At 48.0% G+C, this 25,704-nt stretch overlaps 2 protein-coding genes across 2 annotated transcripts in view; one reads left to right on the forward strand and one right to left on the reverse strand.

The window, feature by feature from the left end:
- EPG5 (ectopic P-granules 5 autophagy tethering factor) overlaps nucleotides 1-6,855 on the forward strand; it is a 103,600-nt gene extending 96,745 nt beyond the window's left edge. The window contains exon 45 of the mRNA XM_072922758.1: nucleotides 4,677-6,855. The gene's annotated coding sequence lies outside the window, so the exon portion shown is untranslated. The remainder of the gene's footprint in view (nucleotides 1-4,676) is intronic.
- Nucleotides 6,856-16,953: 10,098 nt separating this feature from the next.
- LOC121468089 (urea transporter 2) overlaps nucleotides 16,954-25,704 on the reverse strand; it is a 293,033-nt gene continuing 284,282 nt past the window's right edge. The window contains exons 7-11 of the mRNA XM_041711042.2: nucleotides 24,259-24,451; nucleotides 22,584-22,731; nucleotides 20,964-21,098; nucleotides 18,960-19,009; nucleotides 16,954-17,672 (exon numbers count right to left, since the gene is read on the reverse strand). Coding sequence (XP_041566976.2) covers nucleotides 17,403-17,672; nucleotides 18,960-19,009; nucleotides 20,964-21,098; nucleotides 22,584-22,731; nucleotides 24,259-24,451 — 796 coding nt within the window. The 3' untranslated portion in view covers nucleotides 16,954-17,402. The remainder of the gene's footprint in view (nucleotides 17,673-18,959; nucleotides 19,010-20,963; nucleotides 21,099-22,583; nucleotides 22,732-24,258; nucleotides 24,452-25,704) is intronic.

Genomic DNA, 25,704 nt, shown 5'->3' on the forward strand with positions numbered 1-25,704 from the left:
GAACAATCTCCTCATAACATCTAATCTCAACTGCTCTCTCTCAGCATGAAGCCAGTCCCACCTGTCCTGTCACCACATGTCCTTGTACAAAGGAACCAGATTCAGCACTGCTCTGTCTGATTCTGGTGCCTTAATGAGGTATTTGACAGGTTGGAGTGACACACAAAAAAGCCAGTGGCTGGTGGGTCAGTGATGGATATCTTGGAGTGGTGCATTGTTTGGATTATCAGAGCTGGTTAATAAGTAACAGGATCACCACCTGCTGATGCCCGTGTGGGAATGAGGTCCCTGGCAGCAGCCTGCTCTGGGATGGAGACAGAGCAGGGAAGACCTCCAGTGCCATGTGACAGATCACTGGATCCCGGGTGCAGCCAGCTATTGGAGAGGTGGATGCAGGAATGCCTGCCTGCAGCTGTGTGCCCAAGGTAAAGTCCTCGTGGGTGCCTGAGGACTGAGGTTCCCCCTGAATAGGATTGGTGTAGAAAGGTGGGAATGATAGAAAACCTCCCAGGTGTAACTCAATGCCAGTTCTGGTGCCCAGCACTAACTTCCAGGCTGGTCACTCAATGTAGGTATCTTTTGGGGTTCAAGGTGGGAAAACTGAACATGCAATGGCCATCCCTAGGCAAAAGGATTGAGATGTGCCACGGGTTTGTCATGTAGCTGTCACCACCTGCCTGGGAGTGGGCCACCAGTGGGTGACCAGGTAACTGTGCGCAAATTGATCATGCAGGTAACACAGGGGACTAGAGTTGCCTCTTGATTTTAGGCATGTGTGAAAAAGCATCACTTGGTGCTGAGGACAAGGCAGCTGGTGCTGGTGTCTGACAGCTAAGCTCTGTGTCATTTAGGATGTCTAAATCTGTGACTTACCTCATCAGCTTTTCGTTGTTGAAAATGCTTGTTGTTTCTTCTTCTGTGCTGCCTGGGAGGGTGTCTCTGAGAAGATCCCTTGGACAAAGCCCAGTGCTTGACGCAGTCAGAACAGGGGTTGGTCACTGGATCTCAACCAGACACAGCACCAGAAAAATGCTGAATGATCCCTGACTGGCTTAGCTCGCCCAGCAGGAGCTCTCCGGCTGCATCAGCTGGGTACAAAGTTTGAACTGGTCAGCTGTGCCAGGAAAGATTCTAATGGCCCTAATTCAGCTTCACACACTTTGGCTTCACTCCTTTCTCAAGCCTAAGTGGCCTTGAAGAGGTGCATTAAAACCACTTGGTAGCAGATTGGCTTTTACTGCTGTTTTTGGCTGTGCTCCTTGACTCGGGTTTTACTGATGGGAATAGGTCTGCTGGGGGAGCAGCATCAGCTCTTGGACTCCAACAAGTGCTTTAAAATTGTGTAAATCCATGTATGGAGCTTTGCAGGTTGCTAAACCCCAAGTCCTGGTCTGCTTTTGCTAGAATGGGGTGTGGATATGTGATATGTGACCAGTGTTTGTGAGAGAAAGGGGGGGGATCCCTTCCTGGAAATGCTGACAGCATTCCTCCTAATGCAGCCCACAGAGATGTTGGCTTTCTTGCTGCAAGGATACGTTGCTCTACTGTGGTCACTTGGTGACCACCAGGACCTTCCAGGCCTCTTCTGCCACACTGCTTTCCAGCTGGAGGGCCACCAGCATGTAGGGATGGAATTGTTCCTCCCCAGGTGCAGGACTCTGCACTTCTTCTGGAACTTCAAGGGGTTCTTGTCAGTCCATTTTTTCCATCCTGCTGAGGACACTCTGGATGCCAACACAACCCTCTGGTATATCCAACACTACTTCCAGTTTTGTGCCGTCCCCAAATTTGCTGAGGGTGCACCCTGCTCCAACATTCGGGTCATTAATGAAGAAGTTAAACTTATTATGCTGGGCTAACACCACTAATGACTGGCCTCTACATGTGATTTGTGCCACTGATTATAACGCTTTGAGCCCAACCATTCAGCCAATTTTAAATCCAATTTGCTTCACATTTATTTAACCCATACTTCATTAACTTGCCTGTGAAGATGTTATGGGACAGAGTGTTGAAATGAGATGATGTTCCAAATTTGCTACAGTGAGGTAAGGGACTTTTGCAGCTCACCTGGGCTGACTGTGACCAAACCTAATGTTTCAGTTGCAGAAGTACTGCCAGTCTGTGGTTCTTCTGGAGGTGTGTGGTGAGCTGGCAGTGGTAATGGAAATATGGCAGGAATGAGAGAGAGCTTGTGTCCTGGCTAAGAACATAGCTCCTCTGGCTAGCTATGGTCTGTCCTGTCCCACAGGAAGGGCTCCTGCAGGAGCAGTCAGCCCCCATCACCATCTGTGGCCACTTTGCTTTTCATCATTTTGTTTTTATGAGGGAGCAGAGAGTGGAAAGATCTGTTTCAGCACAGAGCACCACAGGGTCTTTCACAATCTTGGGCTTGTTTGCTAAGAGAAATAGTTTTGAGTTTATACAGAGTGGGCCAACAGCTGAGCTGGTATGGGAAGCTTCTATCCCTGCACTTTGGCCTGTAAAAATTCTCTAAAGAAAGCTGCTGTTCGACATTCCCCTCCGTGGCAGTGCGATGGGGCTGGGTACAGACCGTGCTCTGCTCCAGTGTCCGTCTCCCTCTCCTGGTGTGACTCCAGCACAGCCACGTGCAGCTGTGGGAATCGCAGCAAATACTCAGCTCTCCAGTTTCAGAGGCCTCACAAACAGCGGTTGCCTTGCCCTGGCACAGTCCAAACTCTTTGTGCTCTCTCTGTGCTTTGTGCACTGCTCTTAATGATATATGCTCCCAAAATTACCAGTTCTGCTACTGCATGCGCATTGCTTCCCTCCTCTTCGTACCTGCTCTGGAGCCCCACTGTCCTTTCTGTCCACCTTGATATGCTCTCATAACTCACCTTCTCAGTCCATGGGGCAGCTTCAAGAGTGCATAAGTGATACCTGGAAAGCAACTTATTGATTAGGAGTAGCAGTTTCTGTATCCTGGGATAGGAGTGGGGCAGGAATGTATGAAGAGCAGGTTGCAGTTATCTTACAGCTGTGTAAAAAAGCTCTGCTCTGTCATGGCAAAATGAGTGGCAACTTCAGAGAGAGGTGCAGACTCTCCTCCTGCAGGCTGGTGCTCTGAGTGCTGGGGTAGAAAACAACTTCTCTATTTCAGCTGCAAGTTTTTCAAGGAGTTTGTTCAAAACATTGCTGCTAGTGGGAGGGGAGAATTGTTTGGAAAGGCACTAGTTAGCCAAGGCCACCACATGCCAAAGACTGCAGTGGTGGTTTAGCAGCTTGGTGATGAGGAGCTGTTCTCTGGAACCATCCCATTCACCAACGTCAAGATCCCCATGGTGTATAGCTCAGGAAATATGTCTGAGGCTACAGGAAGGACCAGACAGTCATGTGTGTCATGAAACCCTGTGAAATACAGGTCAAAGAAAAGCCCAGCGTGTTGTTCTGGCTGGTTCCCCTTGTTTGGTTTTGTGTCCCCTTCCCTTTTTCCAGTCAGCTGGATCATTTTTCCTGGAGCAGTGGACATTTCTCCAGGCTGGTCTGGCTGGATGTGGTGATGAGATTGAGTAGCAAGTCCTGGGACTCAGGAGCTGGGAGGGAGAAAAGCTCCCTGGTCCATGCCTGGGTCTGAACCTCAAGACTGTTTGCTTTTCTGGTCATCTCTAGCATGGCAGACTGGATCATCTACATTAGAATCACAGCATTATAGAATAGCTGCTCAGAGAAGACCCTGGAGATGATTGAGTCCAACTGTTGTATTGAAACAGTCTGAAATACTGAGGGATTTGGAAGCCTGAGGTTGACTGTATTGCTATATTTCAGTAAAGATGGGAAATTGAAACTCAAATAATTTTAAGTTTCAGCTTCAAACCCCTCTCCTGTTCTCCTGGCTCCAAGGAAAAGCCCAAATTCAAAAAGGCTCTTTTTCTAAACCTACCTCAAGGCAGCAGGATCCTGTTAGAAATAACATAGCTGGCGTGACTTGCCTCTTTTTATGACACAAGGCTAAGTGATTCTCTGCTTCTTCATTTACTTTTGCAATTGGAGAATCAGTTCACTTCCCTGCATCTACTCTCAGCTAAACAGCCTTCCCTGCCCTTTCTGCTTCCCTTGCCCTGATGGTAGGGCTATGAGTCTCACCCAGGATATGGCTGCTCCCAAGGAAATAATTAATTCTCACAAACCTATTTGTTTTAGGAGATGTATGTGTTACGCCTTAACAAAGAGCAGAAAACTATAATTTTTCCGTCAAGAAACTCTTTCAGTCTATAAATCCCAGTGTTTACTACCTTCTTGTCAAATAGTTCCTACTAGAAGTGGAAGATGTTGTACATAGCATGGGTTACTGATCAACAAGAGAAAGAGGATTGTTAGCATCCAGCAACTCAAAATTAATAGTCAGTGCAATGGATAGAGGAGAGTTGTTCTGGCTGTGGGTGGTTACGGGATTTTGCAAGCAGTGCTGCAGGGTGACATTTTCATGCACAGGCACCAACAGGTATAAATCCATTTGCAAAAAAAGTTTTGCACATTTTGGGATAGGCAAAAGAAAAAAAAAGTCGTATTTAATGGATAACTCAGTTTCTGCTAAGGTAAAATGTCATAAATGTGATTTAATTTGCACAAGTGAATTAAGCTCACTTGGCAACAGCAAGAAACCATTCCTGGCTGACAGTTTGTCATCACCTCTGACTTTTTTGTTTTCTCCAAAGACAGGAAATCTCTACTTGATTTCTGGATGAATGGTTCTGCAGAGCAGAGATTTTTGGAAGACAGAGCAACAGACCCGTCATCACTTGGTTGAAATGAGGGAAGTGTGGAAAAGCACTGTCAGGTACAGGACAGGGTGTGCTGGGGGAAATAGATTCCATCCTAAGCTGCACAGGTCAAGGATGCCTCTGTCTCCCTGCCTTTGCCTTTTGCACTTCAGTGCACAGCACAGTTTAATTTGCAGGGGCTGGTATGTGCTAAACATCTCTAACAACTGTGCATTTTGTGTGGTGATGTAGTTGGATGTTTTTGGAAGTGCTTCTGCACGTACTTGGTGTTTCAACCCTGCTGTGCTGTGTGAAGATGCACATTTTGGGATTTGTGTCTGCCTGAACTGTCCATGCAAAAAGCTACCCCTGAAGGTGGATGTGAGGATGCAGTTCCATGAGACTTTAAGCTCTTGAATGCACAGAGGTTACTGAGTGCACTCAGGAGCTGCTGAATGAGAAGTCAGAGATACCCAAACTCATTACCAGGCAGAACATGGTGGGAGAAACCTTTCCTTCCGACAGAGCCATCCCATGTCTTATCCCACCACTGGGATGTGTGAATTCCAGCTGTGGCAACAGCTGTAGGAGTTTGTAAAAGACCACCTGAGGACTCTAAAATCAACTGCAATCAAGGGCTTGTTTTCTTTTGAGCTACTTCCATCTCCCAAATTAAAATCAATGCAGAGGAAGAGGGAGTGAGGGAACAGCACTCAGCAAACAGGTTTCCCCCTCAGAGAGGTGATTTTCTGCAACCCTGGCAAATGGGATCTGCAGAAAACCTAAATCATTCTGCAGTGTTGGGCAATATGTCTGTCATTACAGACTGGCGATATCTGGCATGGACAGAGCACAGAGCAACTCCCCATTAGCTGGACATTTTTAGGAATTCTTATTCCGAGAAGTTTTGAAGTTTTGAGTTTTTCAGCTTGTAGGAAGGCCCCGTTGTTGCATGACTGCCCTTCTGGAACAGAGAGCTCTTCCTGGTATTTTTTGGTGCCTGCTGGGATGCTGGCTGGCTCCCTGTGCCAGCAGCCTAGGTGCTGGGGAGAGATGCATACTCTCTCCCTGTATCTGATGATTTCAGGCTCCTGAATCAGTGTAGGTCTGGGAAGAAGAGGTGTCACATCACAGAAGGGCTGAAAAAAAGGACAATCTTTATTTTAAGTTCACAGCAATGTTGAATGGAACAGGGAGTAGGGCCCAGACTCTGCTGCAAAGCAGCTCTGGTTGCATGAGAGTAGAGTCCAACAGGGAAGCCTCTCCATCAGGCTTTAACCCACTGTGCTTTGTGTGGCCTGTGAGTGCCATGCAGTGCTGCAGCCACTTCTCCCCATCACTGTTTGGAAGCACAGCACTGGGTTTTCCAGGGCTGCACTTCCCTGGTGTCATCCCATCCTGTTGTAGTCTCCCTCTGTGCTGCTCTTCCCATCAGCTCTTGACCCCTGTGAGGAGGTGATTAGGTCTCAAAGAAGATCAGATGATGGAAACCAATTTTAGAGTGGAGAACAAGAAAAAAAATCATTATGGGAAGGGCTGCCAAACACTGACAGGCTGCCCAAGGCAGTGATGGAGCCCCCATTCCTGGAAGATTTAAACGCTGTGTGGATGTGGCAGTTGGGGACATGGGTTAATGGCAAGTTTAGCAGTGCTGGGAGAATGGTTGGACTTGAGGATCTTATAGGGCTTCTACAGTCTAAAGGATTCTGTGCTTCTGTGAATCAGGAGAGAAACTCCAGCAACGAGGATGCTCCAGTGCAGGTGTCAGCGTGGCTCTGACGTCTGCTACAAATGTCCGCTGGGAAAGCAAATCCCTTCCCTCCACATTCCCTCCGTGCAGCTTTGCTAATTATTCATGAGGAGTCATTACCAGGTAGCTCATCCTGGAGCCACCAATACCCAAGCTAAGACATCTAAAGGGCTTGCCCCAGTTTTTCTGTATGAGGCACCTATGTCTATGGGAGAAGAGTTGAGAACCTCCTCTCAAAGAGCAAAGTTGCCTTTTTATTTTTCTTTTAGGGGGTATGGAGCAAATGTAAGAGTAATAAAAATAATATTTGAAGCAATAAATGGAACTGCATAGTGTGTATACTATTTTTTACTTTGAGTTGCACTTATAACAGAATTGTTTTAATTCACTGTCTCTCTTGCAATTCCTTCACTTTGCTAATTCTTTTCTGCTTTTTAATTTTTTAAACCAAATTTTTAGAAGGTTGGTTTTTTTCATGTGCTATGGCTAGGCCAAGTGTTGGTTTGTACAGGAACATTTATTTCATGCTACTTAAGGAGGAGGCGAGCTGGGTGGAGTGATGGCTCTAACTGTAGAAGAGACCTTTTTTTTCTCCTTTAATGGTCATACTTGTTTTATGTTAGATCTCTGGGAGCTGTCGCAAAATTATTAGTCCCACTGAAAACGGTACATTTTTCTTTTTTAATGAAAATTTTTATAGAACTCTCTAGGTATCAGACTGCTGGGCTACCACTGATAGCTTCAGTTAGTGCTTTTATTGTCTGCAGTTCCCTTGCAGGAGACACTTGATTTGTCTTGCCTGTTTTCAAGAATTATTAGTGCCAGCTATAGTTACTCAAATCTTTTGATTAGCTAGAGACTTAAAAAAGCTGTTTATCCTCTATTTTTAATGGAAGGCTTCAACTCCAGAAATTGCTTTACTAATTGATTTCAGGATGGATTTTCTTGTGGTTGAGGAATTAATGCCTGCAGTGGCACTTACATGACAAATCTTTTCCAATAGCCACATTGTGCCTAGGCTTCACTGTTATTTTTAGGAAAACATACAATATGCTGTGTGGAATTGTGTTATTATATGTTCTATTATGTATAAGGTCATTCCATGTATCCCCCCGCGCTCTGTAACGACCTCCTGGGTTCTCCCATTTCCCCCCGCGGTCTGCCTTCCCGAGGAAGTGCCGAGTCATTCTATTTACGTCCCTCAGACCATCTGTCAGCCACGCGGCGGGGTCGAGAGACGACCTGGCACCCTTCCATCTGTCCATCTCCCATTGGACCCCTGCACCCCACTATCCCTAGTCCCCCCGTGGCATTATCTCATTGGCCGCCCCGGGTTTCCCCTATCGAGTACTTATAGAACGGGTTGGGGACGCCCCGGTGCTTTTTCTCCCGCCTGGCCCCTGTTCGCTGCTGCTGCCCGGCCCGCCGCCTCTTCTCCCGCCGGATCCCTGCGTGCTGCCGTGGCTCTCTCTCTCGCCCGGCCCCTGCCGCAACCGCCGCCGCTGCCGCGGTCGCCGCGGCTCCCGCACGTGCCGGCAGCAGCGCCGCGGCTCTGCACGCCGCCTCTCTTGGATCGCAGCCAGCGTCGGAGCGCGCCGCCCCGCCCCCGAATCGGCCAGGCGGCACGGACAAACTCGAACTTAGCACGCAGCAGCTTCTCGGTTTTTTCCTCCCCAACCAAGCCATAATAAACCGAGATATCGCCCGCGGGGGAAAAAGTCTCTCTCCTTTTATTCGCCTCGGGACTCGCCTCGCTCCCAGACCCACGCAGCACCGGCCGACACCCGCGAGGGTTCGCCGGAAAACACGGAAGTTGCCAGCGCTCCCCCCCCCCTCACAGAGCTAGCTGGGATGAAAAGGGGGGACAAGAGAGCGCTAAGGCAGTTGTGGCGCCCAACGTGTTGCTTGGGAGCTCCAAGCACACGGACTGAGGACCACCGAGCCCCGAAAAGCTCGTTGATTTACCTCGTGGACGTTACAACACCCTCGCAAGCTGCGGTTCCGTTCTAAGGAGCCAGGGCTTCCAGAGGGGTGGGGCCGGCACCTTTGGCTCGCACCGCCGAAGCTCGGCCCCCCGACGGCGAAAACTTCGCAGCTGGAATTTTCGTTTCGCCTTCGGACGTCGCCGGACCCGTGGTGAGTTACCGGGGTCCCCCTGGGCTGGGTATGCCTTGCTCCCTTTGGGGTGAGTTTCTCTTTCCCCCACAAGAGGGCGTAAGAGCCCACATTTTGTCTCCCGCTTCAGGGAGTGTAAGGGAGGGCTTCCCAGTCTCCGACAGGCGTCTTTTTTTTCTTTTGTTATTTTACCAGCCGCGAGGGTTGTGACACGCCTTAACATCGACATAATGGGTGCAAAAATGTCTGTGTCACAGGAGAGAATTTATGTTCAAACCCTAGGAATTTTAGTGGAGGGAGGGAAGAAATGTAAAAAATCAGACGTGAAGCGTTTTGCACGGTGGCTTCTGCAGTCTTTCCAGGACCTGTCGCAGGAAAATTTGTACCAAGTCCAATTCTGGGACCGAGTCGAAAAAGAAATTGCCCAAAAGGAGGATCAGTCCCTCTCAATTTTTATCCACCTGGCAATCCAATTGAAGAATATTGTTAAAGATAACTGCGAAGGGAAGCCAGAGCCACCGCAGGGCGAACGCTGCCTCCCAAGCCCCCCAAATCCCCCAAAAACCTTCTCCTACCCCTCTCTCCCTAGCCCGGGGATTCTCAAACAGGCATCCCGGCAAAACCAGCCGCAGGCAGATTCTGGCCTCTCTGTTAACCCCCAGGCTCCATCGCAGGACGATGCTGGCATCGCCCTGAACCCTTCCCCTCCCCAAACCTCCTCTCTTAGCAAAGTTGTGAGTTTTAAAACCCCAGATTCCTCCCCAGGACCTTCCCCGGACCTTTCCCAAAATGATTCCCTTCCCTGCCCCAGGGCACAAGATGGAGAGGACCGCATGGATGGAGGCGACCGCATGGCATGCCCATCCCCCTCCCTCTGTGTTTTGTCTCCTAACGACCCCCTCCGCCCTCCAGCCAACCCCTCCCACTCCCGAGACTTCTCCACCCACCCCTCCCCTCCACCCCCTTCTGGCACCTCCCCTAATGAATCATTCATCAGTCCTCCCTCCGACCCCGCCCCTAGGGGTGAGATAACACCAGCCACACCCCCTGGCCCTGGTCCTGCCTCCGCCCTCCGTTCCCGCGACCCGCCCTCTGGTTCCCACGCCTCGGTTCCCGAGGGGGGGGGGGCGGAGGAGGAGGGAGGGGGGAGGGGGGAAGCCGCGACCTGCCACAACCCCTGCTTGCCTTTTCTGCCGCACCAGTCACCTACACCCCGCGGCAGAGGGGCAGACCCTTGGCACAGTGGACCCCTATCCCACAGGCTGTAATTAGAGATGTTTGCAAAGCCCAAAAAGACTTTGGTCGGGAAAGTGAATACTTTCGGGGACTTTTAAAAGTCACACTTTCCTCCAACGAGTACGTCCCTGCTGACATTCGCGCTCTGTTTTTGTGCTTGCTTACTCAAGCTGAGTTTTTGGTATGGGAATCTGCATGGAGGCGGGAGGTACGGGATGCATTACCGCAACTTTGGGCAAAAGCCGAGACCTCCTCTGACACCAATGGAGGCATGCTAACCATTGATCACCTGTGCGGGATGGGGGATTGGGACGTGGCAACAACACAGGCTGAAAAGATTCCAAGGGGGGCATTGGCAGCAACTGCCAATGCGGCAGAAAAAGCATTTCTTAAGTTAAAACCCCGTGGTCCTGTTGTTAACTGTTTTTCTATTAAGCAGGAGACACAGGAGTCTTTCGTTAGTTTCGTAGATAGGTTGCACAGGGCAGCTGAATCGCAGGTGCCAGAGGACGGATTGAGGCAGGGCATGGTGAAGCAGATTGCCCTGCAGAATGCCAACGAGGCCTGCCGACAGGCGATGCTGAGCCTGCCCCTCGACCCAGAGCCAACGCTCCAAGACATGCTGGATGTGTGCGCTCGAAGGGTCACCCTGCCTTCAAAAGACCCTCAGGGGACACCCCAAATGCCATCACGGAGAGTCTCCTTCGCCGAAGTCCACACGCCATCCACGGCTCCGGCTCCTGCACGCCGCTTCACTGGGCCACCACCCAAAGGCTACCATCCAGGACGGCCCTGCAACCTGTGCAATAAGAAAGGACACTGGGCATCTCACTGCCCCCTCAAAGAGGACTTCTTGCGCTTTAAAAAACAGCAGCAAGGGCAAGGTGCCTCCAACTCAGGGGGACATCCAAAAAACTGATTTCCCAGCGCAGTCCCTCCCTGCGTGAGGACACAAATTTGGTGGGAAAGATAACATCAGGGGGCAGGAGAGACAACACATTAGCATACCCACCTGAGGACAATAACTATAATACCAAACACGACATTTCTGGAGTGCACAATAGGGGAACAAGAGCTGGTGAACCAGCCTGCGTGGGAGGAGTTGGGAATTTCATCTCACAGGCATGGCTTGGTCGGGACCCCGACCATCCCAGGCCCATCCTTAACACCCAGTCCAACTTCTCTCCATACAGGTTGGCCCTAACCGAACCCCTACTGCTCAGGGACAGCAATTGGCACTTTGTCACAGTGGACACACAAGACCCAGGGACCTGGAGAAAACTCCACAGTAAGTACATCGTCCTTGGGGACACAAAATACACGCCACTCGACATCACTATCGCACCCAATTTGACACCTGCAAACCCTAAACATCTGGTGCTGTGGCTGCACTGTGCTCACCCGCCAGTCTACCTTCCCAAAGGGCAAATCATCGCCCAGGCCATACCTGTATCTGGGGCCCCTGTATACCCAGAAGACCTGTGGAGGAAATCCGCAAAGCAGATCTACGAGGTGTGTCAGGCCCAGGTAATTGGGAAGGATAGACCCAAAATTGAGTGTTACATGTGGAATGGCGGTGAGCACAAGTGGCTTAACGGCCTCTTGGACACAGGGGCAGACGTCACAGTCATTCCCTCGCGGGATTGGCCGTCACGTTGGGAGTTGCAGGACGTGGCTGGACACATTCAAGGTGTCGGAGGGGCACAATTGGCAAAACAGTCAAAAAACATCATCAAATTTGAGGGGCCAAACAGACAGACAGCTTACCTGCGTCCGTTTGTTCTGGATTACACGGATCCCCTGTGGGGAAGGGACCTGATGGCCCAGTGGGGGGTCTCATTGACCATTCCTACCCCCCAGGTTTTTCGGGCAGCGGTCACTGAGGAGCGTCCTACCCAAAAGTTGAATTGGCTCTCTGATGTTCCAATCTGGGTAGAGCAGTGGCCGCTCAATAAACAAAAATTAAAAGCGCTCCAAGAACTCGTTGCAGAACAACTTGCCAAGGGACATATCCAAGAAACAACATCTCCTTGGAATTCCCCCGTCTTTGTCCTGAAAAAACCAGGCAAAGACGAATGGCGGTTGCTCCACGACCTTCGTGCCATCAACAATGTGATCGAAAATATGGGTCCACTCCAACCAGGGATGCCGTCCCCCACAATGTTACCCAAAGATTGGGAATTGGCTGTGATTGACATCAAAAATTGCTTCTTTCATATCCCCCTCCACCCAGACGATGCACCACGTTTTGCCTTCTCGGTTCCGTCCCTTAACCGAGAAGCCCCAATGGAGCGCTACCATTGGCGAGTATTGCCACAGGGCCTCAAGTGCTCGCCCACCATCTGCCAGCGGTACGTAGCTTCATTGCTGACCCCAGTCCGTACAGCCACCGAGGGCGTGATCATCCAACATTATATGGATGATATCTTGATTTGTGCTCCCAATGACGATCTCCTTACACACGCGCTTAACCTGACAACCGATGCCTTGGTTGCTGCAGGGTTCGAGCTGCGAGAAGATAAGATTCAAAAGATGCCACCCTGGAAGTACCTGGGCTTGGAAATTACCAAGCGGACTATTACTCCGCAAAAATTGGCCATCAAAAACAAAATTCGGACCCTAGCAGACGTCCAGCAGCTGTGCGGTTCTTTGAACTGGGTGAGGCCATGGCTAGGCATTACCAACAGAGACCTAGCCCCTCTTTTCGATTTATTGAAAGGGGGGAGGAGCCGAGTTCTCCCAGGGAACTCACCCCAGAGGCCCAAGCAGCTTTGATTAGGGTCCAGGAGACAATGTCTGCCAGACAGGCCCACCAGTACGATCCGGACCTGCCCTTTAAATTCATCATATTGGGCAGACTGCCACACCTCCATGGTGTGATATTGCAATGGACAGACACCCCAAGGAAGGGCAAGGACCAAGACCGAAGGGACCCACTCTCCATCATAGAATGGGTCTTCCTAAGTCACCATCGGTCCAAGAGAATGACAAGGCCACAGGAGTTAGTAGCGGAACTGATCCGCAAAGCAAGAGCTCGGATCAGAGAGTTAGCTGGATGTGACTTTGAATGCATTCACATTCCCATCAAATTGGAATCAGGCCAATTCACCAAGGCCATGCTAGAACATCTGTTACAGGAAAATGAATCCCTGCAGTTCTCTCTAGACAGCTACACAGGCAAAATTTCAGTTTTGAGACCAGCCCACAAAATTTTTGAATCAGAAATTCAATTTGCATTGTCCATCAAACAAATTCAGAGCAAAAAGCCACTCAAAGCCTTGACAGTTTTTACAGACGCGTCCGGGAGTTCTCACAAGTCTGTAATAACTTGGAAAGACCCCCAGACGCAGCAGTGGGAGACAGACATTGTGGAGGTGGAAGGCTCCCCTCAAATAGCTGAGTTGGCTGCCGTCGTCAGGGCCTTTGAGCGATTCTCTGAACCTTTTAATTTGGTAACTGATTCGGCATATGTGGCTGGTGTAGTGTCTAGAGTGCAGGATGCTGTCCTGCAGGGTGTGTCCAACGAAGCCCTGCACAAGTTGCTCTCGAAACTGATTAAGTTAGTCTCCCACCGAGAGCAACCCTTTTATGTGATGCATATCAGGTCACATACCAACTTGCCAGGGTTTTTGGCAGAGGGTAATCGGCGTGCCGATTCTCTCGCTGCCGCCGCGGCTCAGGTAGCTCCGCTCCCAGATAAGTTCCAGCAGGCTAAGATCAGCCACCAGTTTTACCACCAGAATGCGCCCGGGCTGGTCCGGCAGTTCCACCTCACTCATGACCAAGCCAGAGCCATTGTGGCCACCTGCCCGTCCTGCAAGTCGCTCACCCTACCATCGGTGAGCTCAGGGGCAAACCCTAGGGGTCTGAAGTCCTGCGAGGTATGGCAGATGGACGTTACTCACATCCATTCCTTTGGGAGGATGAAGTACGTCCATGTCTCCGTGGACACTTTCTCTGGGGCAGTCTTTGCTTCTGCCCATGCAGGGGAGAAGGCCAAAGACATTGAAAAGCATCTGATACAGGCCTTCGCTATGCTGGGCGTCCCTAAATTGATAAAAACAGATAATGCCCCCGGGTACACATCCAAGGGATTTGCCAGCTTCCTGCAGCAATGGGGAATAGAGCACAAAACTGGCATCGCATATTCCCCGACAGGTCAAGCAGTGGTGGAACGGACTCATCAGAGTCTCAAACGCATGCTGAAACAGCAAACACCAACTATGAAGGTGGAGTTCCCCCAAGTTCGGCTCGCGCGTGCCCTCTTTACACTGAATTTCCTGGATTGTTCTTTTGAAAATCTCAACCCACCAGTCACCAGGCACTTTAACAACCACGAGCTGAGCAAGGTTAGGGAAAAACCACCAGTTATCATCAAAAATCCAGAGACTTGGCAGCTGGAAGGGCCCCATGAGTTAGTTACCTGGGGATGGGGATACGCTTGCGTGTCCACGCCCTCAGGACTGAGATGGGTCCCATCCAAATTTGTCCGGCCATATGTCCCCAAACACCAGACTGATAAGAAAAAGGATCCTCAGGTGAAGCATGCAGCCCTCCGCAGACGGAGAAAGTCTCCCCCCTTCCTTTTTGACTCAGCACCTTCTCTTTCAGAGCCTTCCCTTTCACCATACAGTTCCCTGGACTCACCTTTCCCTTTTGATTTAAACCTCCCCTCCCCAGAATGCTGAATTATGTTGCTGTTAACATTCATTGTTCTTATTATGAGTTTTAGTAATGTTTAAAGGTTTAAAGGTCATCAATTCCACCGTGCACATTGACCACGCAGTCTTCACCGCCCCATCAGAGCTGACATCTGCTCAACACAGACAGCCAGAGAAGAACCGAGCAGACATTAGGTTCAACGATGGGAAAAAGGACTGTAAAACCTCCCATTTAAGTTATTTTCCGTTCTTTTCTTTTGAAAAACAGAAGAGGGAGTTGTGGAATTGTGTTATTATATGTTCTATTATGTATAAGGTCATTCCATGTATCCCCCCGCGCTCTGTAACGACCTCCCGGGTTCTCCCATTTCCCCCCGCGGTCTGCCTTCCCGAGGAAGTGCCGAGTCATTCTGTTTACGTCCCTCAGACCATCTGTCAGCCACACGGCGGGGTCGAGAGACGACCGGGCACCCTTCCATCTGTCCATCTCCCATTGGACCCCTGCACCCCACTATCCCTAGTCCCCCCGTGGCATTATCTCATTGGCCGCCCCGGGTTTCCCCTATCGAGTACTTATAGAACGGGTTGGGGACGCCCCGGTGCTTTTTCTCCCGCCTGGCCCCTGTTCGCTGCTGCTGCCCGGCCCGCCGCCTCTTCTCCCGCCGGATCCCTGCGTGCCGCCGCGGCTCTCTCTCTCGCCCGGCCCCTGACTGCCGCAGCCGAACCGCCGCCGCTGCCGCGGTCGCCGCGGCTCCTGCACGTGCCGGCAGCAGCGCCGCGGCTCTGCACGCCGCCTCTCTTGGATCGCAGCCAGCGTCGGAGCGCGCCGCCCCGCCCCCGAATCGGCCAGGCGGCACGGACAAACTCGAACTTAGCACGCAGCAGCTTCTCGGTTTTTTCCTCCCCAACCAAGCCGTAATAAACCGAGATATCGCCCGCGGGGGAAAAAGTCTCTCTCCTTTTATTCGCCTCGGGACTCGCCTCGCTCCCAGACCCACGCAGCACCGGCAGATACCCACGAGGGTTCGCCGGAAAACACGGAAGTTGCCAGCGCTCCCCCCCCCCTCACAGAGCTAGCTGGGACGAAAAGGGGGAACAAGAGAGAGCGCTAAGGCAATGCTGGGCATAACTAACTGCAGTTGTGGGGTTTTTTTTTTCACATATATGATACTAGAATTATTTTGTAGTATTTTTTCCAGTAATTTTGCATTTCTACCGTTCAGATGTTTCTCTAACACCGTTCATGAGCTAAATTAAACTGTTCATGAATAAGCTCTCCTAGTTTCTGTGTGCTTCATATTTCATTGACTGCTGTAGAGAAAAGGTCTTCAGATATTTGTGCGTCGTCTCTTGTATTATTCTGCCTCTCTTTGTCTCTACAGCAGCAGGAACAGGGGCATATCCCTGACGTTGCAGTTTGCAGTGACCATGGGAGACAGTTTTTGGTGCTGGCACTAGTTTGCTGATATTATGGCTCAAAGGATGTCTTGGCAAAAAGGGGAGGAAGTAAGACCTAAATTTTACCAGAATTTCTGGAATGGCTTCCCCTGTTAAAAAAAACCCAAACATCTGAACATAAACAACACCATGCTTTTGTCTCCCAGGATGAATTTATTCTTGGTTGCTGTTTCTAGGGGACATTTAGAGGGGTGGCAGACACTGGTGCTGCTGGATTTTTGGTGATTAAGGCATAAATAATCACATGAGCACCACGCAGGCTCACCTTTTTAAAAAGTGGTTTTTGGAGCTGGCATCCCACTGGTTCAAAAATACTCACATGAGTCTGCAAAACAACCCCACATTGTGAGGCAGAGAGGACAGTGTCTGATCTGAGTGTTTGTGGCTGCATAGTTCCTTTGGATTTTAAATCTTCACATCCCTTGAGTCTATGATTTTAAACTGACCTTGTAGAACAACTCTAGAGTGAGGAAGGCTTTCTGTCAGGCTTTCTTCACAGAAGTTTTGGGAAAGGTTCCTGAGAAAATCCTCCTTAGGGCAGTTGGAGCTTCCCTGTTGTAAGGACTCTGAGGTGGCATAAAGTGGCAGTGGTAACATTTGACTTGTTAATTTCTCATGGTCTAACGGAAAGGATCTGCTCCTCTATGAAAAGGAGAGAAAGAACTCTAAGCAGCAGTAAATGTTTATCCCATTCTTTGCATGAAGTTTTTTTATTTCCCACTGGATTTGTGTAGGGATTCAAACTTGCTATCCTGCAATCAGTAGGAGAGAGAGATCTTCAATTTGCAAGACAAAAAAAATATTCAAGGAAAAGAAGAATGTTTGATCATTGCTAGCTATTCATTCTTCTAGTCTGATTAAAGCATATATATTCATTGCCTTGGCACTTAATGAGGAGACAGGAGATGGCACCAAAAATGCTACAGGACATGCTCTATAAGAATATTTACCTGTGTATCTTGTAGCTGTTAAGTGGTATTAAATGGGTTAGACATTGATGGCACACAAGAAAGGAAGAGAACAGCCTTTTTATTTCACTTTCAAATATACATGCTCTTAATTTGAAGTGCAGCTCCTGACTTAGTTCTGATATGATTTATTATTATTAGACACCAATGCCTTCTCAGCATATTTATTTTGTTAAATTACACATCTGAAATTAAATGCAGCCTCTTGTCAGCTTTAATGTTCTTCTTCCTGTTCTTATAATTATTATTGATAAGAGGTGACTTTCTAGTTAACGATCAGTAACAATCAGATTGATAAGGCAGCTGTTATTATGTTACCTCTTTTGGAAAGCTTAGCTCAAGGGCAAACTGTGATTTCTCCAGTGTGGGATGCTGAATCCACAGCCTGCAGATTGCTGGCAAAAGTGGTATTTGTGGCTGTGCTGTGCCTGGGTGACGTCTGAAAAGCTTCCCCCAAACTGCCCCCAGGCTGCAGAGTTGTGTGTACCTGCAATCAGTGAGCGTGGCGGCTCTTGGGGGTGCACAGTGGGGTGCCCCCGGTGTTAATTTTTGAGTTGTCAGAGGGTTTCTGCTCCTTTCTCTTCTGCTCCTCCCTCCTGCTCTCCGAGGCCCTTCTCCGCATTCTCAGGTAGTAGGTCCGGTTGGCTTCTGGGTGGGTGACTTTACAGAGGGGCATTTTGTAGATGGCTGGGTTTTCTGAGGCTATCAGCAGGAAGAGGAGCGCGGAGAGGCAGAAAGGCCAGGTGCACACTGGCAGCCCGAGCTGGCAGGGGAAAGAACAGACACAAAAAATGTGTTACTTTGGTACTGCTTTTTGGTCTCTGTGCTTTTGTCTGCCTGTGGCTAAACTCGTGCATTTGGGAAGCTGGGAGTGCCTTGATTCCCCTGAAGGCACAGTGGCTACCAAATGCTGATTCAGCTGGCCACACAGAGGTCTGCTTTTCAGCTGGGGTGTGTGGGGCTGCACAAAGCATCTGACACTGCAGACCTCAGTCCTGTCAGAGGCACAGCTTCAATATTGATGCTGGATGGAACCTGGTACCAGCATTGAAGCAACTGAATCAGGCTCCAGAGCTCTGATCACTGCAATGAAAGGCAAGACACCCAGCTCACACGTGGACACCTGAATTCTCTAACAGAAGAGCTAAATTCTATCCTCTCTGATCTGCAAAATATGTATGGATATTATTATTCACGCATATTCACTCTCCCCAGTGACAATATGACACTAGCATCACATCCAACCTTTGGCCCTCTCTGTTCCCCTACTCTGGACCTGAATTGAGGTCTTCCGAAAGTAAGATCACAGGGATAAAAAGTGGATGTTCTTTTTCCTGATGCCCCCCAAAAGCAGGTGTGCTTAAAGCATCCCATATGCAGGGACCCACATGGTACTGAGAAGATGCCAGATGAGAATGCTCAGTGCATGAAGCTGCTAGTTCTAAAATTTTTTTCTTTTAAGTTAGTAAATCAATTTAATTAAAATATTGTTTTGCTTTAATCTCTCAGATCTTAAAGAAGAAACAGACATTTCTTCTTCAGTCTTCACTTCTTTCTTGATTTGTCCAAATATAATAATTTTGTACTTAAGAGAACAGTCTCCTCCTCATTTTAGTTCTTAGACCCAGTTCAAACTTCAGTAATATCTGTGGGCAGGGTTTGAGAAAAGCCTTGAATGAAGAAAATTTAAATTTAGATAATTCGGAATTGCTGAAAGATAATGTTCAACTAAGTATTTAATCTCAAACCATATATGCTGTTGCTATAATTCACATATATGTGCACAACCCTGTTGTGGATAACATGATCCAAAGATCTTTGAAATTTTATTATCAGATATAAAGTCTTCAGAGGCACAGTTCAGCTGACACAGAGTTTGTACAAGACCTGCCAACTGGCTGCAACATTCTCATTTCAGTGTTGTCAAAGCTGACATGGAGAATTTTGAGGCATTTCCTTAACATTATATCTGAACAAATCAAGATGCAATTAAACAATAACAAACAAACAAACCAAAACACTCAGGTAAAACACAACCCCCCACACTTACCACAGAGAGGGCATTAGCAAGAGCTGCTCCAGAGTAGGCACAAAATAATGCTGAGAAGAGAAGACCAAAGAGCGCTCAGGATGAGGAAAATATTTTTGAATTGTCAAAAAATATAAGTTCAAAAATATGAATTGTCCAGCAAAATATCCTCCCAGCTACCTAATGTGAGGATCACTGCTAGAATTCAAGTTAGTTGAAATGTCCCAAGAGAAAATGTCCTCAAGTTGCACCAGAGGAGATTTAGGTTGAGTATTAGGGAAAAATTTCTTTACAGAAAGGGTAGTCCAGCCTTGGCACAGCTGCCCAAGGCAGTGGTGGAGTCCTCATCCCTGGAGGGATTAGCAGCTGTGTGGTTTGGAAGTTTGGGACATGAATCAGTGGTGGCTTTGGCAGTGCTGGGGGTATGGTTGGATTGATGGTCTTGGAGGTATTTTCCAACACAAATTATTCTGTGACTCTGTTTTGTCCTATCTGCTCTGTAGAGATGGATGGTAAGAGAAGAACATGGTTTTGTCAAGACAAAGTGATGGTGGCATTTCTTTTATTTTAAATTTATTTTTATTTGGCACAACCTGACTCACATGCAGTGAGAATTGCAGAAATTCTCCAGCAGGGCTGGACTTCAGAAATTCTCTGCCCTGTGGCTTCACACCACAACCAGTTGCCAAGGAGTCTCTTTGCCCCAGTTTGCCAGGGATGGCCGAACAGGAGGCAAGGTCAGGCACCCAAGGATTAAATAAAGGAAAGAAAATCTACTGAGAAACCCAGAAACTGTGCTCAGGACACTGAGATAAAGATAACTGGAGCCTGGGCATATCTTCACAGGAATGTCTTAACTAGGAAATTTCTTAAACTCTTCCCACAGTGCCTGGTTTTGGCTGCTGTTGGATGAGGGGTCTTTGGGTGGATGGATTTGAAACTGACCTGGTGCAACAGCTTCCTTCTTAGACACATTTTCCCCAGTGATACATATAATCATCAGAAGGCCACTTCAATGAGTCTGATGAGTTGCTAATTGGTTAAACATGCTCACGGATTAATTGTGCTCATTCCAAGCACAAACAGTGCTTCCACCCTTTCTAGATGTTTCCATATTATCAGGGTCTAACACTCTTCTCTCTGTACTTGCACAATCAAACCCAATGCTGATGCCACCAGAGAAGCAGCTCTTGTCACAGTACCTACTTTTGGGACAGACAGAGTAATGGCTGGCTCTAAACCTGTGCTCCCGGCTTAGGCTGGAAATGCAAGATGTGTCTGGGGGTGTGTGTTCTATTGCCATCTGTTAGAGGTGAGGCAGTTATCTTCTGTTAATTGGGCCACCTGTTAAAACAGATGGGGCAGGGTTTTTTTAATCTCTTCTACAACCAATCCTCCCTCCTGGAGATATCTTCTGTTCATGGGCCAGTGAATGTCACTGCATGAGAAAATTCCATCATGCCATGGGGAGATGCTCCACCCAGGGGGAGGAGCCAAGCATTCCTGCCTGGATAGAGTCTGACTTTTGGAAACACCACAGCAGCCTTTTCCCACTGCATTCCCAGAGGAGCAGCTTTCTTTGCTGGATTCCCAGAACAAGATCAGGCCCCACCACTGGAGCTTCAGAGGAAAACTCCACCCTTCTCCAGGATCCCTGCTCCAGAGAACCACAGCTGGCACTGCAGGAGGGTTGCAGCCACCATTTAATGGAACTGCTGCCACCACCCTGACCCACAGGGTGTCAGGGCCTGTTTTGACTCTATCAGTGTCATTTTGTATTACTGCGTTTTAATTTTTTTTAATTTTAATTTTTTCCTAATAAATAACTGTTATTCCTGCTCCCATATCTTTGCCTGAGAGCCCTTTAATTTCAAAATTATAATAATTTGGAAGGAGGGGGTTTCCATTTTCCATTTCAATTTCAGCCTTCCTTAGAGGACACCTGTCTTTCCAAACCAAGACAGCTCCTCATAAGCTGCCCACCTGCACAAATTTTTGCCTTCCCTTTATGTAAAAGATACTCACCACAGGCAAGTGAGAGCAAATGTGTCTGCCAGGTCAGGGCGTAGAACATGCCCCCGATGGCAATGCAGGCCAGGGCACAGTTGTAGTTGTGCAAGCCAAGGTAGATGCTGTCAAACGGGGATGCAATGCTCAGAGCTGCAGGACAAAGGCAAGGCTGTGAGGTCAGGCATGAGAGGAACCTGCAGGAGGAATCTGTCGTCTCTTCCTCATAACATCAAGATGGGTTTGTCTGTTCTCACACATGCACATTCAGAAAAAGGAGGATGTCAAAGGAGGCTCATTGTTTTGGAGCTCTGATAATGTCCCTGTGGTGGAATTTAGCCCAGTTTCAAAGGTTCAATTCAGACAAAACTTACTGTGTATTCACTGAGAGTGTTATATCCACACACAATGTGGAAGATCCAGCCACTGTGGGAAAACCTTCTCACCTGGGCATTCTCCTTGCAGAAAACTGTGCTCACACACACTGTTTAAACCTCGTATATATACTAATTTTTAATATCAGAGGCACAACTGCATGTCTTTTGTGGGTGCAAGCAGAGTTTTCAAATTTTTCCTAGTGATCTTTGTGAGATATGGTCTAGTTACTAGAGGTGGTCACTTCACCTGTGCAGTGGAAATTCTTCACAAGGATGGGAGCTGGGGGTCTGACCTAAATCTGACCTCTTAGAAACTTCTGCAGGATTTCTCACAGGCTTCAGGAGTATCAGTGAAAAAGAGAGCTCAATATGTAGTGCACAAACCACTTTCCTGACACTTGTAATATTAATACATTTCTTTCTATATTGTCCTGATCTGTCTCTGTTTTATCACCTTATGTTTGTCCCCAGAAACTTTCCCCTGTCCTTTCCTTTCTAGACTGAATATCACACCTCTACAAGACCTGCCATATGTTCTTAGCCATACAAATTGTGGACAGTTTTATTTAAAAACATGAATGTAAGACAGCTACATCTTGCACAAAGTGCTTCAGAGAACAGAGGACTTGATGGATCACTGCCTTTTCCAAGGAATCAGACTACACTTATTCTGTCATCTGTGTTTATTAACACTGTTCTCTTAAGTGGCATTAATGTTGTCTAACCTCTAGGGTCTGCTTCATGTCTCTCTATGTTGTTTCTCTCTGGTTAGTGTAGAGACAGGACATTTTTAGTGGCATTCATTTTGGTATTTTGAGAAATCCACAGCAGGACTGAGCAAACTGCATCCCAGAAAAGTCTGTTTCTCTTCCTTGGCTGATTAGTTCTGAGGCAGACCTTTGCTTGTGGTTGTCATTTAAAGCAATTGTGGCAGCAAGAAATCAGTTCTAAAAGACTTTCTCCAGGTTTTCTCATGATCTTCATGGGATTTATCACATCCAGTGGCTAGAGGGTTAAGTAAGGTGGAACTAACCACCTGGCTGAGTTACAAATTTAAAAAAAAATGTGAAATTTAAAGAAAACCTGCTTCTGCTCTTGTCTGCACTGTGTTGCGTGACCTTTACTAGGAGCTTTCAAATTTGGAGACAGTTTGAAAAATGAGAGTGTTGTCCCAACTACTGCCAAGCTGATGCAACTGGACAGAATATGGCTTGGATCAAGATGCCTTGGTTGCAAAAATAACTTGATCAGTATTTCTTACCTGCAAACATCCCCACAGCTGATCCAATTGCAGCATGTAAACAAATCAGTGGGGAGGAGATGAGCAGAGCCACAAGGAAAATGCCTCCAGTCCAGGGGTTTCCACAACCGTACACTTGTCCAATCCCAACTGGGATGGATTGTAAGAGCTGCAGCAGATGGCAGAAAACAGCTTGTTATTTATTGTCTTTCTGTGCCCTGAGGGACACAGCAGTTGTTTTGTCAGAGCTATTGGCTGAAAAGGGAAGGAAGAAATCCTGGCTCTGAGCACCTCATAGAATCCCAGAATGTTTTGAATTGGAAGGGACTTTAGATCACCTAGTTCCACCCCCTGCCATGGGCAGGGACACATTCCACTATCCCAGGTTGTTACAAGCCCCATCCAGCCTGGCCTGGGACACTGCCAGGGATCCAGGGCAGCCACAGGTGCTCTGAGCACCCAGGGCATCTCCACTCTCACAGGGGAGAGTTATTTTCCCAGTATCTAATCTAAAGTTATTCTCTTTCAAATTGAAGCCATTTCTCCTCAGGGGAATAGCTTCAAATGTCCCTCCAGGCTCTTTTAAGTAGTTTACCTCCATCTCTCCTACACAATCTCTCCTGGTATTGGAAGGCCTTAGTTATGTCATCCCAAAGCCTTCTTCTTTTCCAGGCTGAATAAACCCAGTTTTCCAAGCCTTTTCTTATAAAAGATGTGCTCCATCCCTCTGATCACCTTGGTGCCTCCTCTGGACTGGCTCCAGCAGCTCCGCGTCCTTGTGCTGTTGGAGCCAGGTGGGGTCTCAGCTGAGCACAGGGGCAGAGGGGCAGAATCCCCCCTGCCCTGCTGCCCACGCTGGGGGATCAGCCCAGGGCAGGGGGGTTCAGGCTGGGGTGGGTCCATCTCTCACCCACAGAACCCCCAGGTCCTTCTCCCAGGGCTGTTCCCTCTGCTCATCCCCAGCCTGGGTTGATCCTGGGGGCTGCCATGGCCCAGGTGTAGCCCCAGCACTTGGTCTTGTTAAACCTCTTGAGATTCCCTTGGGTCACTTCTCCAGCCTGTCCAGGTCCCTCTGGATGTCATCCCATCCTCCAGGTGTGCCAGCTGCACCTCTCAGCTTGGTGCCATGTGCAAATCCGCTGAGGCGCCCTGGATCCCTCTGTCTGTGTCATTAATGAAGATATTCAATAACATTGGTGCCCAGATGGACCCCTGAGGGGCCATCTGGGATGTGAGCCATTGACCACAGCCCTCTGGATCAGTTACTCTGTTCTCCTCTGGGAAGGTGACCATCCAGAGCTAGAGCTAGGCATGAGGGGACTGGGTATAAATGAGTTTCTGTCACTTTGAAACCCTGATTTTTCCTCTGAATTTTCATATTGCTACTGGCATTGTTGCTGATGTTTTTTTAACCTGGACAGGAGGAGGTCATATCCAGATGCATGCTGGATGTACATTTCAGACTAGTTTTGGGACAACACACTGAGGGGAATGAGAGGCTCAGATGCTCTGCTCCGTCAGGATCCACCAGCCTTTCTGCTGAATCAACCAGGACTGTCCCTGGGGATTCTGTGGCACTGAGCCAACCCATGTACTTCTGTGAATTCTGACCCACGTAAAAGTGCCACTCAGAGGTGAACACCTTCATGCTCACCTTTTCAGTGAAATACCATAAACCTGTTGGTACAAAGCTTACCAGGGGCACACTGATGTCAGACCAGGTGATATTGGGCACGGCAGCTACAGGTTTGATGAGGGTTGTGGGAAAGAAGGGATTGTAGTGTCCTGTGGCTGCCAGGTACAGGGTCACTGCAGTGTTGAAGGGCAGAGTGAAAACAGGAATGTCCCATTTGCTGAAGATGGATCCCAAAGCACTGGACAGTACTGGGCTGAGAACAGGAGAAGAAATAGAATTATTACTTGTTCATCACATTATATAGTGGTGAGACAGCCTACCTCTTTGGTCACAAAATGACAATTTTGGCAAATAAAGGCCAATACAGTTCCTTGTAGCAACACCAGGAGCAACACCAGGTGGTGAATACTTAATATCTTAATCTGCATCAAACAAAAAGTTGTCAAAAGCTGTTTATCTTACTGAAAAAAACAATGTCACATCCATGTATACATCCAATATGGCATCTGGGCATGGACAAAGGTAATCTGACTTAATCAGTTTAAAATTTGAACAAAAAGCTGAAAAGAAAATTTTGGGAATGTCATGTGAAGAACTGGGGAGAACTTTAGATGATCTAAAAAACCTGCTATCTTGAGGAGGCTTTGTTTTGTTCTTGTTTAAACAGTTTGAAGGGTATCAGGAGATGGGTCTGGAAAAGAAATAAAGCAGAAGAAGTGATCAAAGGCAGTGGAAAATCTTCCATAAGAAAGATAAAATATTTACTGTGTTGGACACTATTTCTGGGGACTAAGAGGCCCAACAGAGTGTAAGACAAAATCACCACTGTAGCAGAGCTGGGAAAGGTGTTGGTACCAGACTTTACTCAGACCTTGACTAATGTAATTTTGTGCTGCCCAGATACCATCTGAAATCATGCACAGTTTACTGAAAACTGAGACTTGTTTTTAAATAGCTTGATTGAATATTTTTAGCATGAAAAGTATTTGGGGTGAGAGTCAACTTAGAGTCAAAACACAAAAACTATGTAAACTTTGAAATACCATGGCCTTTCCCAAAGTTCTTGTCTGTAGAACCTGGTATATAATCTTTGTTTGATCTGCTTTTCTCACAACATTTCCAGACTCCCTGATTTCCACTTGAATTGTGTGTCTTACATGAAGGACTTTATGGGAGCATGTTGGTAATGTAATATCTGATTTTTATGGGCTCCAGACAGCTCAAGGAAGAGAAGAAATGACCAGTCCTTTGTGCAAATGGCCAGTGTTCTCCTTCCAGCTGAGCTCGTCTGCTATATGTGAGCTGAATAGCTCTTATGGTCTACTCCAGCTAGCAATGACCATTACAGTGCCTAAAAAAATCAATTTAAAGAATTTAAGTTTTTCAAGGAACTGGATTTGAGCCCTAGAAGCTGGTTATAAAAAAAACCAAAACAACTCCATCCAAGTTATTTGGCATTCCAAAAGCAACATCTTGTGTCCTGCTGTACAGATACTATCATTGGGG

This window comes from Taeniopygia guttata, chromosome Z, assembly GCF_048771995.1.
Source record: "Taeniopygia guttata chromosome Z, bTaeGut7.mat, whole genome shotgun sequence".
Taxonomy (NCBI): Eukaryota; Metazoa; Chordata; class Aves; order Passeriformes; family Estrildidae; genus Taeniopygia; species Taeniopygia guttata.